Raw genomic sequence first — 16,822 nt, forward strand, 5'->3', positions numbered from 1 at the left:
TGATTGCCCACACTAATTACACACTAAGTTGCCAGTTAGGAATCCTGGGACACAAACCTTGCAACCTTGTTAGTTTGTGGTGCTAAACCAAAGTAATATAATTCCACAGCTTAATGCCTAAAGCTAAAAAGGTAGCACAGACACAACACTTGAGGAAAAGGTTGACTAATTCTAATTTTGCCAATTGCTGCTGTGGTGAATGAAACTAAGCTGAAGCATTAGCATGCTTATTGACATCGCCACAATTTTTGAAATTAGTCAACCATTTCTGTGCTCGATTTTAACTTTTGGGTATTCAACATTGGGGGTATTTAGAAGGATTTCCATTTTCAAGCTGGGGGATTGCTTTACTTTGAGGGGATTAAAACTTGATAAAAATCTATTTGTGATTTCAAGACCCAAAGAGTTGGGGAAAAAAGATGTCTATCTGTAGTCTACAGATGGTGTGTGGGGAGGGGATTGGTCTTTAAAAACAATCAAACTATTAAAAAGAAAAAGTACAGTTTTACTCCTCGCCGCAGTGATAATTTTGCAGATTTGCAAACAGGTGGAAAGCTTTTTCTTTGTTTATATAAATCACAAGTACACTGCAAATGTGGCACTTTGTCCTTAGGCAGGAGTAATATAAATTGGCAGGTAAGGATGGAATAGAAGAAAAAATGAAGGAAAATAGAAAGGCAGGATTGGAGGGCGAAAGTAATGGAGGCACTGAGGGAGGTATGGTTAGCGGGAGAGAGGGGAGAAAAGAATGTGGGGATGGCTGCTGGAGAGATTGATATGAAGTGATACATTGGTTTTTATTGCTTCTGTCAGTCTTTGCCTGCTGGCGGGAATGAGCTGCGTTCCCCTTACTGTCACCTCAAACACTTATTGTAACACCCTCTGGGCACTAGAGCCAGGTACTGCATATGAATATCAATGCCTCTTTTGTTAAAATAAGATATCTTCAGTAAAACCTACTGGTGCAAATGATCTTACAGCATGAAACCAAATAATATGATCAGCACTTAACCACGACCCTCTCAAAAAACCTGCAAACAAACACCAATTTTTAAAAAAAAAGATATTAATAATGTTATTCTGACTGGGATTATCGTTTTCATTTACTCATTGGTTCTGGGCCAAAAAGTCCAGTTACATGTATTCCTGCATTTTGTTGGTCTTTTGTGCAGATTTGCTACTGAAACTTGAGAAATCCACCAGGCGAGGTCATGAAGTCATGTTTAGAAAATTACTCCAAAGTATGTATGTAAGTATGCATTTCAGCCCAGAGAACTGCTGCTGGATATCTCCTCTTTTTCTAACCATTTTCTGTAAACTCTAGTGATGGTTGTGCAGGAAGATACCAGTAAATCAGCAGGTTTCTGAAATACTCAGACTAACCTGTCCAGCACAGAACAACCACTGCATGTTGAAAGTCACATAAATCCCCATTTTTTTTCCATTCTGATGCTCAGTTTGAACTTTAGCAGGTTGTCTTGATCATGCCCGCATGCTTAAAAGCATTGAGTTGCTGTCTTGTCATTGGCTGATTAGATATGTGTGTACCTATCAGAATGGCCAGTGAGTGTATCTTTCTGAGCCAAAGGAATCTGTTTGCATTATGTGGTTATCCTAAGAGATGGCTTGTAAGCCCAATGATGTGTCAAAGTAAGCTACAGTGAGTGAACAGTGCATTAGGTTACTGTACTTTGACACATGGTTAGGGATGAACGAGTTTAGTGCTGTAGAGATCACGATGGTCTGTCTCAACTTGAATACCTCTGCCATGAACACGCTGTGTGTTTCTTCACCTCGACACGTGCCACCTGCTGCTATGCTACTTAGTTAAAAGCACTCAGGGCCCTCTGGTCTCTCCTGAGGCTAAAAGCCTTTCAAATATAAAAGCAGCCTGGTGCCTTCCCCTCAATGGAGCACTGAACTAGTTTAATGCCTATTGTTAGAGTAAAACCCCAAAGACCTGAGACACAGAGACAGGGAAGGAGATGAAGAAGGAAAAGGAACATATAGTATTGAAAGGAGGGGCAGAGGAGGGAAGACAGGAAGACAGAAAAGTGATAGAACAGAAAGTGTTGGCATGTGTTGGTGAGCTTGAACATGAACTCACGGCGCTATTTCTGAAAAAAAGCATCCTCCACAACAATTTGTTTTTATGACAGCGTCTCGTGTTTGTTTTGGTGTTTTTGTCAGCAAACCAAAACAGATTTTATTTCCAGTCACAAAAATGAAAAATATATTTAATTTAAAAATTCACACAAACCCCCCAAAAGACACTGAATTCTACTTTGTATCATTGTCTTAATAATGACAACACAAATCTTTTCATGCAGGCTTTTGGTAATTTGATTTTATAAAAATGTTAAATTTCTCATTTCAAAGCTGTTTCTCCACTGTGTTTCATTATTGCAGCTAGCAAGGCTAATAGTGATGCAGGAGGGGGGCAGGGGGACTTTAGGGAAAGGAATCTGAAAAACCAAGGAGAGGACTCTGACATCACTAACAATAGTAAGAACAGTGTTTTTTATGAGTCGTGTGGTACGAAACCATCACTCCAGTTGTTTTCTGTGATGACATCCTCTTGTTATTTTTTCAGACAAGTCAGGCAGATGCAGATCCTTTCCTACAAAAGTTGTTTCATCTCAGCACAGTAATGTTATTTCTCTCCTTGTATCCCTATTCCCTGGACTTTGAGGTTTTTTTTGTTTTGTTTTTTTTTTACATTTTGGATGTACTCAAGTAATTTAAAGGGCCATGAAACACTGTAAAGATTTTAATGTAATAAAGACATGCAATTTTGCCAGCAGCAGGGGTAGTTATCAGGGGGAAAATTCCATGTCTCCACTGTCGGAGGATATTCATATATATGGCCCTCATATTTAATCATCATTCAGTGGTTGGTGCATGAAAAAGGGTAAGGAAGAGAATAAACTACTTTACAGTGTTGAGAGGCAGCTGATCCCCACTCTGGAGGCTGCAGAGAAAGATGCTTACTCCACTGGAGGGGGAGTGGATAAAAGGGGGAGGAAGAGAGGCATCGGAAAGTGGGGAGTATAGGTGAGCAGAGAGGTTGCAATCTGCTTGCATGTCTAGAATCCAGTAAAGCTTTAACTAGTGCTGGACCATGCAGACAGACGCACACGCCTTACGAAGGAAAGCCGCATTTTTCTTCACGGCTCCACGCAGGGACAGAAAATGATGGCTCTTACCTGGGGATAAAGAGCACGGCTCAGCAAGACAGACCAATATACACGCACACACACACACACAAACACTAACATGAAGCGTTCACACAAGTATGCTCATATATACCAAAATACGCACAAAGAACTATGAATTCTTCTGGAAAAATGGCATTCCCTCTTTGCAGTCACACCTCATTTCATTACTGCAGGTACAGAGTACTAACATTACTGGCATTACTGGCACAAAATCACTCATGTCTGTTTCTCTCCTGTACCGCTTAATCTTTTAATCTCCACATGCTGGGTAAAGGTACATATTTGAACCCAAATCACAATCTTTTCTCAAATCTAGCCAGGTAGCGAATGAAAACAAACGTAAAAAGGCAGGTTAAAAAGAGATGGTGACTGAGAACTAAGTGTATTGAAAAATTTCTGTTGTTTCGCTCCGCATAGTGAGATGCCACAGAGTAGTAGCCTGAACATCTTTCTTTTTCGTCACATCCTCCACAAACTCTTTAGGAGTCTGGTGTGTTTCCAGGACAGATGGGATTGTATCACTCTACTATTAAGGAGGCATCCTAACCAGAAGCCCTGCAGATCAAAAATAATTACAACTGAAAACATTTTAATGTATACATGCCTAATCCTAAACTGGATAGACATCGGAGCACAAGTCAAAGAACAGACACATACATGATCCTAACAGTCAGTGGAATGACTGGACCAGGCATGCATACTGGTCTTGTTTCTCAAGTAGGCTAGAAATTATTTTAACACACACAGGAAGGACAACAAAAGAAGAAGACAGAATGTAAGAACAAGATAGCAATGAAAGCATGCAAGACTGGCACTTCTGCTGTGTGCCTTAAACTACCTGCTTCCATAAAAATCTATCCTCCATTCCATGTGTTCCAAATCAATCCCATATCTTCCAGCTCTCTGTACCTCTTGGCTAGCCCTCCGTTGACCTGGCAGGGTGGTGGGTGACCATTCGGCCAATGCTGTCTGTAGCATTTTGGGTGTGCTGTGGTGGATCGGATTCTCCAGTTTCTGGTTGATTGGGAAGGGTATGATTCCTTCATCCAACAAGTGTTACAGGGTTTGGAAGTTTTGAGTTTTGGCAGTTGAGACTCTTAAGACAAAGACTCTATTGTGGTAAACCCGGGAATTTCTTCTTATACTGTCCAGTGAGGCCAAAAGGGAAAGCCTACCAGTAAATGTAGAGATACTAGTGAGCAGTATTTAACTAAAAGCCATTCCCTGCATGTTTTTGTCAGCCAGTCTTTGTTTTAATCAGGATACACTGTCTCGCTGAGCTATAGTTGACTCTGGAACTAAACAAAGCCTGTTACCAAATCAACTGTTTCCTGCCCAAAGGGCCAGGTTGCAAAGGGGATAGCTGGAGAGATAACCATACCTTCTGTGTATTAGCACCTTTACCACTGTCTATATTGGAAGCAGACAAAAGCAGCATGAACTTCAGAGCAAAATCAACACCTTGATGACTATCAGAGGGCCCCCTGCCCCACAATATACTGAAAGCCAGAGAGTTTGGTTGTCTTCTAGAGACCTCTTAAAATCCACTTCCAAGAAGTTAGGTCCTCTTCCGGGGACACACCAAAAGTGTTTCCAAGCCAACTGAGAGACATAATCTCAGCATGCCTAGCGTGCCCTGGGTCTACCTCTGGGCCTACTCCCATTTGAACATAACTGAAACTGCTCATCTAGAAATCATCCTAGTAGAACTATATCACACCATATCAAATGGCTTCTTTCAATATGAAGTGCCCAATGTATAGCAGCCAGTGTGGCAAAGGACCTCTTCCTGTCTCAAAGGCTGAGACCAGACACCTTTCAGAGAGGTCATTTCTGCCACTTGTATATGCGAGCTCATTCTTTCAGTCACTAAACTGAGCTCATAGGAATGCAGATCTAAATCAACAGCTCTTTCTTTACCACAAAAGAGTGGCACAGCATTTAGATTACTGCGGATGCTCAAATGAATTATATTAATAATGATTTAATCTATTTTGTTTGTTTTTAAGTTGATTTCTTAAGTTGTGGTTTACAGCAAAAATCCTTCCTCAAGTGAAATGCATATTTACCATGTCACAGTGTAAGATCTATCACACCATTTTTGCAGTAGCAGCTAAAAGCAAGCAACATTTATAACACTGGCGCCGCTGTAAAATGGACATTAGAGCATCATTCCCACAGCATCAAATGCTGCTGGGTTTTTTTTCCAGTGCCAGCACACCTCACAGATAATCAGCTGTCCTTTGGTATCTGTGCTATGGAGCACTGGGTCTGTCACATAATGTTTGCAAAGGACCTCATATCACTGCATTTAAACACGCTGGGCAAGTACAACATTTTTCAAGGTGTAGCATTAAATCGCAAATTCCAATCTTTTGTTAAACCTAAACAGGCAGCGAGTGAAAACTAACGTCAAAAGCAGGTTTAAAGGAGAAAAAAGAAGACTGAAAACCAGGAGGCTGTGATCTCCTGGTTAACAAACCTGTGATTTATTTCACCACAACAACTCAAACGTCCTAATGTGGACATCTTTCATCGCTCTGTGTTTATTGTAGGACACATCTTTGCGTATCAATCTCAGACAAGGAGAATCGGACAAAACGGCAGTATTTGACATCCCTGGATGAGACTGCATTGCAAGATAAATTGAAAATTTCTGTTTTATTACTCCACACAGCGGGAAGCCACAGAGCAGTCACATCCTCTACAAATCTTTAGGGGATCGGTGCATTTCCAGGATAGATGCAATATACTGTATCACTGCACCATCAAGAAGGCATCCCAAACAGAAGCCATGTAGACCAAATGTAATTACAACCACTTTTGGTGTACACAGGCCTAATCACAACCAGAATTACATGGAAGCACATGTCAACGCCACAGAGGATACACAAACACCATCCTGACAGTCAGGAGAATGACTGGATCAGACATGCATACTGGTCTTGCTTCTCAGGTGGGCTGGAGACACTCCTAACACAAACAGCAAGGACAACAAAACACGATGACAGCATGCAAGAACAAGATGGTAGACAGCAACAGCACGGAAGACATGCATACAGACTATGCCCTTGAGATGACAGAAAACACACATATTTTACATATATTATACTTGACATCATCAACTTCTCATATTCATAATATTGAATATGATGTTAGGGCAGCCCTGTTGCACTGCAAGCCTAATCTTCTTTGGGAGCCTCATGTTAGAACATCATGAGACAGCAGGGTTGTCCAGCGATGATGCTGATTTAACCTGAATAAGAACAGCAAGACTAGTGAATATCGAGGGAATTCATAGGCAGTCCATGGGGTGTCATGTGACTTCTGCACACCCTGCTCAGGACTATCTACAGCAGTAATGCACGTGAAGCAAACCTCTGCTGCTGCTGTGTGCCACATGTGATAAAAGGCAACTTCGGACAATCCCCTAACCTGATTTTCTAGATATTGTCTGGAGTCCGTGTACACTCTGCAGTCCTTACACTGTCTGAACATCTACTTTTCCCTTTTCATCTATTCTACTCTCTGAGTCTCCTATCGCTTCTTAGGACACACATTTATGTGAGCTGTGCATGCATGAGCTGATGCAAAATGTCCTGGGCAGCAGGGACAAACTGCCCTCGTTCATCTTCCCACAAGAGGATCCATCCATCGGGGAGAGGGGAGGCAGAGTAATAGACAGAGCAAGTGACTTGATTTTTCACCTTCACAAACAGAGAGCGATGATTGATCCTTCTTATAGAGAACTTTGTATCATATATATTAATCATTTTGTTGAATCATCTACATCTAATGGCCTAATTTATACTGTTTAGAAGATGTCACAGGCTTAATCTTGCAACTAAGTGATCCACAGAGATCGCATGGTAGATTTATTTGAGGAAAATATGTATATGTGTGTATGTTTACTGTATAGCAAACACTTACAGGTTCTGGTTTACAGCCATATTTGGCTTGTTAAGACACTGCAAAATATATCACTGATGCAGAATTTGCAAAACTTAGAGCAAAAAAAAATATCATAATATTTTGATGTGACATTTTTAAAATTGGCCACATACTGTATTTGTTTGTTTGTTAATGGGCCAAAACACTATCTAAGAGACTGCTGATGTGTGTTTGCCAGACTGATTGGCCCAGGGGAGCACAGTGGTAACAGGTGAAAACAAGCAGATTTGTTACGGATTAGCCACGGGGGTGTTGTGCCTTATTTTCATGTAAATTGGGTCATTGCTCATTTGACCATGTTAATTTCTTGATATTCCCTGAAAGATTAGATCATCATTAGATTTTCTCTTTCTTTCTTTTTTCCCTTGGCAGTCATCAGTGTTTTCTCAGAATGAACCACAGTGATTTTCAAGAGATGAGCGTGGCTGTGCACAGAATGTAAGCAGAATGCACGCTCTGTCTCTTCGTGGTTAGTCCTCATTATTCATTCATCCACTACCAGTGTGAGCAAGCTTAGCTCCAAGCCTTTATAAAATACTTCACAGTCCATACTGTTTATACTAAGGGTACATGTCCAGGAATACAACAGACATGCATTTTGTCAAATCACTGCCTCTCTTTCTTATTGTCCCTCTTTCAAGGTCTAACTTCTGAGCTCCAACCTCCAGGTTAAAGAGGCCAGTGTCTACTTTCCCTCCCAAGGAAATATAGTGCATTCCTGAGGAGACATGAGCCATGTGTGGCTGCATCTCTCCGGAGGTGTTTGTATAGAGAGACAAGGTGTTAATTTGTGTGTGTAAATTTCTGTCAAAACACAAGTAAACAAATTCCTTAGGGTGTACCTACAGTGCGTGTGTGTGTTCCTATGTTAATTTTGCACAGCTGCAGTAGTGTGTGTTTGTTGTGTGTCACAGTGTGGGCCCAGAGGCTATTAGCTGCAGTCTGACACGTTCCACTAATATCTAAACAGGTTTTAATCCTCAGGATGATTCTCAGCCAAAGCAAGCAGATAATATTAATATCTTCTCGGTCTGTCAGTCACTCTGCCCATACGTCAGTTGTTCATTTAATGACTGTGCCATAACAGTGTGAAGGAAACTACGAAAAGCTCACTACTTATAGACAGAGCAATAAATGTAGTGCAGACACATCCACATCTATCCTGACAAACTTGTGATGCATCTGGGAGGAAATCATTCCAGCTAGCCTTTGCCAAAGTCTTACCATATCCTGACACAGCTAATCCTAACCACCAATCAATAATTCAGTCACACAGCATCATCTTCACGGAGAACCATTCTTCCTTCTGTCAAAAAAACGCACACTCACGATTTCTGGGTTTCTCATCGTCCATGCCCTCCTCTTCATTCTCTGGGTCAATGTCTTCGGCTTGAGTGATCCAGTCTAAATAGCCCTGTATTCACACACAAACAAGGGAAATACTGATGGGTAAACAGAAAGATCAAACTTCACATCTGTTTGGAATCATAAGAATGAAATGTTTTAGAATATGTATCATGTGTCTCAATCTTCGTGTGCCCTATTTTTTTTTACACTTTTCCATGAGGTAAGAGGAGTGCTTGTGTTGTTTTGTAACTTAGGTAACTTCTAAGTAAAGTTTGCTCTGCTTTCCCTGCTCACTGTTACTGAAGGGTTACAGGTTACTGAACACTGACAGTACAATGAACCTAAGTCTTTGGTAAAGACTGTAACAGCTTTTCTGGCATGGGGACAACCGCATGCACACATGCACACACACACCAAACTACCTTGAGGTCTTCCTCCAGTTGCTGTTTTTCTCTGAGTTTCTGGAAGTCACCGCGCGCCTTGGCCTTCTCTCTCTCCTTGGAAAACTCTCTGGGAGGAGGGGAGCAGAAGAGAAGGAGCGGGGCAGAGAGTTGACGGGAAAGAGAGAGCAAACAGAGAGAGAGACAGGAAAGAGAATCTGAAAATCTTGGCTAAGGTTTTGGCAAAATCATGTGACAAAAGTGATCAAGTTAAAAGAAAAGGATACTTCGGAAAGAAGAAGAGGGAAAACCCTGCCAGAGAGAAGAAAAGTTAAGTAACGAAAGAAAAGTTTTGCCACGGAGAAACGGTGTTAGTATGCAAATGCAGCTTTTGGTTTCCTAGAATATAGGTCTTTATACCTTATTAATAATTATTTACATATCAACCACTCAAATAATGAAATACCATTCAAGCCAGCTGGGGTTCCATGAAAGATGATGAGGACTGATTCCATGTGATTCACATAGACAAAAGGAAGAACCAAACAAAAGAGTGAAAGGAATTGATGCAGCAGGAACCCTATTCATTTAGGCTGTTGCACTGTTGATGAATTGTACCACCTTTTCTCAGCAGGGAACAGGTGATGATTTCTGGCTGATGCATGCTCAGCTAATATGATAAAAAGCTACAGTGAAAAGTCTGCCGATTGTAAAAACTTACTAAATATTAAAGTTCAAGACTTCATTTATCTGTACTGGACTCCCAGGTGGATCCAGGCCAGCTGGGAAATGGGATTCCTGTGGTGTTTTCTGGGTCTACCCCAGGTTGCAATGTGTTTGGTACAACCCCGGAGGGAGGCACAAAGAGGGCGCCCTCACCAGCTGCACAGCCTCAGCTGTTGTCAAATAGTTGGAGAGGTGGCTCTGCACTAAAGTCATCCTGCATCACTGAGCTCCGAACCTTTTGCCCGCCAACTCATTCTTTCAGTTACTACTCAGAGACATTGATTACAGAAAAAAGTTATAGGTTTGCACCTCACCTGGATTTTGGAGTTTTTGTGCACAAAGAACACGTGCAGAAAAAACAATTTAAGACAATTAAAACCAACGTGACCAGCGAGTGTGAAATATCATATCATTATGATGAAATTCAGTGAAATTGCTTCCAGGTGACAGGAGGGAAGAAAGAACTGAGGAACACTTGATTAAACGGTGCACTCGGGGAAGGTCAAAGACAGGTTAGAACCAAAGATCCAGTCTGAACAAAGGAAATTTATTCAGATGAGGGCTGACAGGACTTGGGAGACTTGGGAATTTTTGCAGTTAAAACGTGAACAAATTCATATTTAAAGGCCTGCTGGAAAATAAACACAGCAAATGCCTCCTTGTCATGAATATTTTACATAGAAGTAAACTTCCCTACGTTCGTTTTGAACATACAAGTGGGACTCTTTTTGAAGCTCAGGTTTAAGCGTTATCTCAATACTCCTAATCAGATTTCAAGCAATTAGCACAAAGGTTTTAAGAGAGGTTGTGTAGGCTGTTAGTGTTTCACTGCTCTCCAGAGATCAAGAACTGATGAAACTCTTGGTATTGTTATTGACTTTTTTTTGGTCATGTCTATTGGCTGGGCAGAATTCAAGTGTTTGAGGATATCTGTGTGAAATTTAGGGGAATGATGGAACCTCAGATTGAACTCAAACCCACAACAGCAGATCAATGAGCATTAGGACAAACATCTATTGTCCCACTTGTCAGAACATTAGCAGGAGATCCAATCCTATTGATCTGGGCTTGTGCAGTTCAGTGCGCATATCCTGTATGTGTGTGTGCGAGTGTGGCCTTGAGTGCTAAAACCTTAGGCTCCACGCTCATTTTCCAATTCTCCACTGTCTCACCTTTCTGTCCTCAGTCATCTTTTAATTCTCCTTTCTCTACCTACTCATTCTCTTTCGGTCGAGCCACTTTCTCCATCCTCTCTGTTTACGTATTACATCAAATCCAGACAAACACAGTCACACCCTATGCCTATGTCTCTACATCCGTCACTCTCCTTCTTCCTGTTTAGCCATTAGTTATTATGCCAATCTGAGACCTACACACACCATGGAGTAACCAGTTGGTAAAAGGTCAGGCTGTGTAGTGAGCTGACAGCATCATTAGTCACAAGTCAGACAAAGAGTCGGACTACCAAACCCCCCAAGCTGTTTGGTACAGATAGACCTCTATTATTTTCCCTACAATGCTGCTGCCACCTCTCCTGAGGGTATCAAGTCAGATTCAGGTCAGTCAGTCAGTCAGGGGTGAGACATCTGACTCTAAAACCTGTTCCCTGGCAGAGCTGATTTTGGAACTGAGAAGTTTAAGATGTTTTTAGGTGGCAATTGATATACTTCTGTTACTGCTGAATTTAGATACATTTTCTTGCATGTTTTTGTGTATTAACTGCTGGTCTATAAACAGCTTTAATCACAACAGTTCTTAGTTTACATATTAATTCCTTAAAAAAAACCCCAAAATGAAATGGTAGTTTTTCCACCCTGCATCAGTGCTGAAAACAGAGCACTTCACTTCACAATAGCACTAGTGCTATTTTACAGAAACAGCAGTGGAGCCTTGTAGTAAGAGAAACAATACCCAGAAGGTTTCAGTGGTCTTTGAGCCAGATGCTCGAGTATGATTTCACTACAGTCAGCTACAGTGATAAAAAAAAAAAAAAAATCTATGTGCAGTCAGCAATGCTCAGTTGGAAGAGTCACAAAGCCTCAGATACATGGTCTTGTAAAGCAACCAAATGGGACTATATAGAAACACAATCTTGTACATGCTTTGTACTCATTAAATATAAACGCCAGCAGCAGCAAGAGGCAGGAAGGAGAAGGAAGTAAAGAGATCCCTTGAGCAAAAGACCAGAAGCAAAATTCTCCAAGAGCAGCAAAAAGACAAGAAAGAAAAATTAGTTTCAAACGACCTTTGACCCTGCCCTTACCCGCTTAATACCCCCAGAACCAAGTTTAGCACAAAGAAGGATCCGATGATGATTAAGGTGACAAAATAGACCCAGGGCCACGTGTAACCTACAGCATCATTCACCTAGGAGGCATCAGGATAGGGGGCAAAGGGAGGAGATAGAAGGATGGAAGATGGGAAGTAGATGGATGGTAAAAGAGGAAAAAGTAAGACAAGAAGACAGGGGATTGAAGGAAAAGGCAGGGAGTGGTAGGATGATGGGGATGGGAGAAAGGAGAAGGGGGGATAAGGGAATGAATTAGATCCTTGGTGAAAGTTCCCAACAGATGGAACCGTTTACCTCTGCTTGTTCCTTGCTGGGATTATGGTGCATTGATATTATTTGTTAGTCACTTAGCGTGCCACATGGCAAAGTATTTGGGCAATATGAATGTGAGAAATGATAAAGAGATGCCTTGGTGGATTCAGCGGGTCTTTTAAAACAGTGAAACCTACAGCAGGCTGCGAGTCTCATGGGACAAACAAAATAAATGAATTAATGTATTCCTGCAAGAAAAAAGTCAGAAGTTTAATAATCACATAGGTGATTCTACTTCCACTGTAATTCTTCTTTTTCATCCTTCATCACTGGAGAAATAAGAGTGTAGTTAGACAAATGAAGAGACTGTGCACCAAGACTCCCATGAACTGGAAATAGACATCAAGTCAAAACCATTCTCTGCCGATTTATTGACAATTATTTTTTAACATTATCATCATTATTATTACCATCATGTGTGATCTGCAAACAATGTTTTTTACGGATGCTTAAAAAAATGCTTTTCACTACTCAGTGCAGCCTGCTGTTCCATAATTTCCATATTTAATGCCACATTTCCTCCAGACTCCACTCTGTCCTTATTGTGTTTTACCTGTTGTGCAAGTTTTTTTAGCATTCCACCTCCATGGCTGACTTGAGGGGTGAATTATTTATACCCTAGTGTGTCCCTGCAGACCGGGAGGCGCTTGTACTGAAACAGTGTGACTTGGCAGAGTGGGGTAAAACAGCACCCAGCGAGCCTGCTCGAGCAGTATTTGTTGAAACAAAACACACAGCGCAGCACATGCCTTTAAACAAATATAAACACTCTGTGTGTGCGCGCACAAATGTAAAAAAAAAAAAAAAGAAAGATAAATGCTAACTTGCAAGAGACAAACGTGCATGTAAGCTAAAAAACATGTAGGAACACAGCAGTGTTCATTTTAAGTTGAAATGTGTTACGTTTTGGAAATGTGTAAATATTTGTGTGTATGTGTCTACCTGTCCAGCACAGACAGGTGGGCAAACTGACATGAACACGACAGCTAGACGTGGGGTCACTCGCAGCTTTTTCTGAGTGCTTTTGTGTATTTCTTTCAGGCCTGTGCCAAAGGATTGATTGAGTGAAAGAGAAAGGGAAGAGAGCGAATGATTTTGCTCAGTTCAGTGATCATCATTTTATCTTTCCTCAACAACAGAGGACTACGGTTGTCTAGCTCTGCTTTTTCTGGTGGAATGATGAGGTGAGACTGCTGTCAGCACACGGCTCTTATTTGCATCTAATTTATTATTTTACTGGGTCTGTGTGTATGTATGTGTTAAAACATTAATGACAACAAAAAGAGAAATAATAAGAAAAAACTTGCACTTTAGATTGCATTACGGGAGTCTTGTAACATCGTCATTTATCACATTTAAAATAGTAAATAAAGCCACACAGCACACCTACTGCACATACACAAGTGACAACAGCATAACCTCTTACCCGCTCAACACTCCCAGAACGAGATTGAGAACGAAAAAAGAGCCGAAGATGACAAGAGAGACAAAATAGACCCATGGCAGCTCATAGCCCATGGCATCCTGCATCTGAGAGAGAGAAAAGGCAAAGAGGAGCGAAGAAGAAAGAAAAGGAGAAAGAAGAGGAAGGAGAAAAAGGGGGAGTAGCACAGATGTGGAATCAACAGGTGGGTGAGAAAAGTAGGGAAAGAACAGGAAACATGACAGAAAAGGTTTTGTGAAGGTTGACAGAGAGAAGATGAAGTCACGGATGAGTCAGGGCGGTAGAGGTCAAGGACAGGAAAGTGTGTTAGAGAGAGAGAGGTTAAAAGGAGATAAAAGCAGGAAAAAAGAAAAGGAGCGGTGCATGTTAAAAGAGCAGCAGATAGCAGAATGGCATAATTGTATGATTAAAACTGACTATAAGCCTTTTATCCTTTGCTTGGAGAGCAGGCAGGCCACGATCCACAATTAAGAACACTTTTGTAATTTAATGGCAAACCCTGGCTGCAATTTAAAAAATCTCTTTAAACAGTTCCACAGTAACTTAAGTAATTTCATCTTAGATTGGTGAATGGATCTAGAAACAAAGATATAACAGTATCAAGAGAGATTAATGTGGAAATTGTTGTGATGAATAAATGGGGTGGATATATGTAGCAATCGATGCTGACAAAGTAAGCAGTTTAGCATCCAGGATTTTACTTCAAAACAAAAGTCCCATTATTAGACTATTAGATTACTGATTAGATTGAGGTTGTAAATGCAAAGGTTAGGTTAGCAGATAATAATATGATAAGGCTCTTAATTAAAGAATTTAACACAAAGACTGGGGGACAGAGATAAAAAGGGGAGATGATAAAGGAGAAGGCTGACAGCAGGTTTATGTGCTGTGACAGCAGCAAATGTTGCATGTTGATATTTTGTAGTGAAAGTGACGCTGACAATTATGTGAAATTACAACACAAACAAAATATTGTCAAAGGGCTGGTGCTTCAATCATTCGACTATTTAACATTTTACAGCACGTCAAATTTGTTATAGGCGTGCTGTGTGTAAATATAAACAGGAAACTGCAGTAGATAAGCAGAAATAGCAGAACGGATGTAGAGCTAGTAACTCAACCAACAAGCACATACTGGATGCACATTTTTACGTGATATCCCTACAGTGGCTCTTAAGAAAACATCAGGAAACAGAAAAAACACATAAACCACAGTGAAAGTTTAATAAAACACAATGGAAATAGAAAAAATTAAGCAAAAGTGAAAACAAAAAACAGAATACTTTTGGGGACACTATAAGGTGACGGAACAGCTGCGGAAGTGCCAAGCTAACAGTAAATAGCTAATAGCAAGAATGTATTTACGTTATTATATGAATCATGTGATTAAAACAAAAATTACCTTCCATCTTTTTAAGCCTCACAACACCGATGAACCCTCTGGTTATTTTAAGCGTGTCTTAATGCTTGGCATGCGTTGGTTTCCGTCATTTCTGCAGCTGGTTCGTCACGGTATTGTGTCCCCAGAAACACTTCTGTTGTGTTTTGTAGAATTTTCTTGTTTTTTTCTGCTTCTACTGTGTTTTAGTCAACTTCTTTTTTGTTTTAATCAATTTCAGCTGTGTTTTTTTTTATTTCCACGGTGTGTTGTTCAGCTTCTGTTTTTTTGCAGTGTTCTTCTAGTTGCTGTTATTTTCTTAAGCAACAGTCCATTTGACCTCTCAGTGCCATGTAGATCTCAAACACAAGAGAAATTTATTTTGCTACTTTTTGTAACTAATTTATAACCATTTTATAAAATGTCAAGCCAGAAAGCTAATGCATTTACTTCCCTACAAGATAAAACTTTCAAAAATGCAATTGCAACAAAGCACTTAAAGCTGTTCTAAAGGTTTGTCCAGCATCTTGAAAGCCCTTTTGTTCTAATTTACCAAGCTCTATTTGATTTGATTAGCAGGGAAACTTGTCCCTGCGGAAATATTTAGTTGTCTGTGGCCCCATGTTTGCTCACTTGACACTGAAATCAAGCGTAGGGATTCTACACACGTTCTAAATGAATCTGCAGCTTCAATTACACAGTGTATTGTCTGCATTAACCTGAGATAGAAGCTAACTCTGTGTGTGTATTTGTTCAGTCTTTGTATATGTACCTACCTTTCTAAAACAAGTGTTTTTGTTATTGTGTTATACTCCTTTCTCAAAAGCACTCATCTGGCACTGATGTTACAGATACAGTAAAGAGGCTCCACGCACCAATCCCCCTGGTACTCAGTAAGCCACACAAACACAAAAACACTGCTTTGGTGTCCGACTCACCCAGTACAGCACATCCGTCCAGCCTTCCATGGTTATACACTGGAACACCGTTAACATGGCAAAGGCAAAGTTGTCGAAGTTTGTGATGCCGTCGTTTGGGCCCTCCCACCCAACTCTGCACTGTGTTCCATTCTGCTTGCAATGTCGACCATAAGCTCCATCAGGTGCACATGGTGCTGGCTTTTCCTCTGCAATAGTGCCTGTGACAAAAGAGAAAAAAGTGGCAATGGCCATTTTTTTTAATTTTTCAGATATCTTACAAATAATGTCTTTTTTGTTGCTTTAATGATGCACTGTTGAGGAGGGTCAGAGGTGGAAAATTAGACTGAATTACACACAAAGATCATTTTCTGTTGTACGAGGGAAAAAACAGCTCAACAAGACAGCTATAATTTATTTAGAAACCACAGATGTAGTGAGTTAAACTTCATAGAAAAAGCCATTTTTAGCTTTTACCCATCATGATTTTTAATGTAGAAATCAAGCAGCAGGAAGCCAACTTAAAAGTAGCAAAAACCACAGATCCTCGAAAGCCTGCTTGAGGCATGCTCCAAAAGGAGGTCACTTGTCAAGGATTCACATGTTACGATAACCAAATTTATAACAGAAATAAACATGTTTAGAAGCTGGTATAAAAACATTTTGTGCTCTGTAGCTTAAGTCTGCTTTGATGCCAACTGTAAATTTTCACATAACCCACTGTTTTAAGTGTATTTTGCATTGGTAGCACGTGCAAGTTTCACTTCCAATAACTCTGTAACTTTTTAAGATTTTGTCATATTAAAACATACTGCAAACTATAAGTTGCTCACTTTTTTTCGATTGTGTTTTGTTTTAA

The 16,822-nt window shown here is 40.5% G+C and overlaps 1 protein-coding gene across 5 annotated transcripts in view; it reads right to left on the reverse strand.

Moving 5' to 3' along the window:
* Positions 1 to 16,822, reverse strand: part of cacna1c (calcium channel, voltage-dependent, L type, alpha 1C subunit) — a 222,474-nt gene that overhangs the window by 55,725 nt on the left and 149,927 nt on the right. For all 5 annotated transcript variants that reach the window (XM_076875492.1, XM_076875491.1, XM_076875490.1 and 2 more), the window contains exons 7-10: positions 15,985 to 16,184; positions 13,651 to 13,754; positions 8,939 to 9,026; positions 8,499 to 8,583 (exon numbers count right to left, since the gene is read on the reverse strand). In XM_076875492.1, the coding sequence (XP_076731607.1) occupies positions 8,499 to 8,583; positions 8,939 to 9,026; positions 13,651 to 13,754; positions 15,985 to 16,184 (477 nt within the window). The remainder of the gene's footprint in view (positions 1 to 8,498; positions 8,584 to 8,938; positions 9,027 to 13,650; positions 13,755 to 15,984; positions 16,185 to 16,822) is intronic.

Source organism: Maylandia zebra, linkage group LG17 (assembly GCF_041146795.1).
Source record: "Maylandia zebra isolate NMK-2024a linkage group LG17, Mzebra_GT3a, whole genome shotgun sequence".
Taxonomy (NCBI): domain Eukaryota; kingdom Metazoa; phylum Chordata; class Actinopteri; order Cichliformes; family Cichlidae; genus Maylandia; species Maylandia zebra.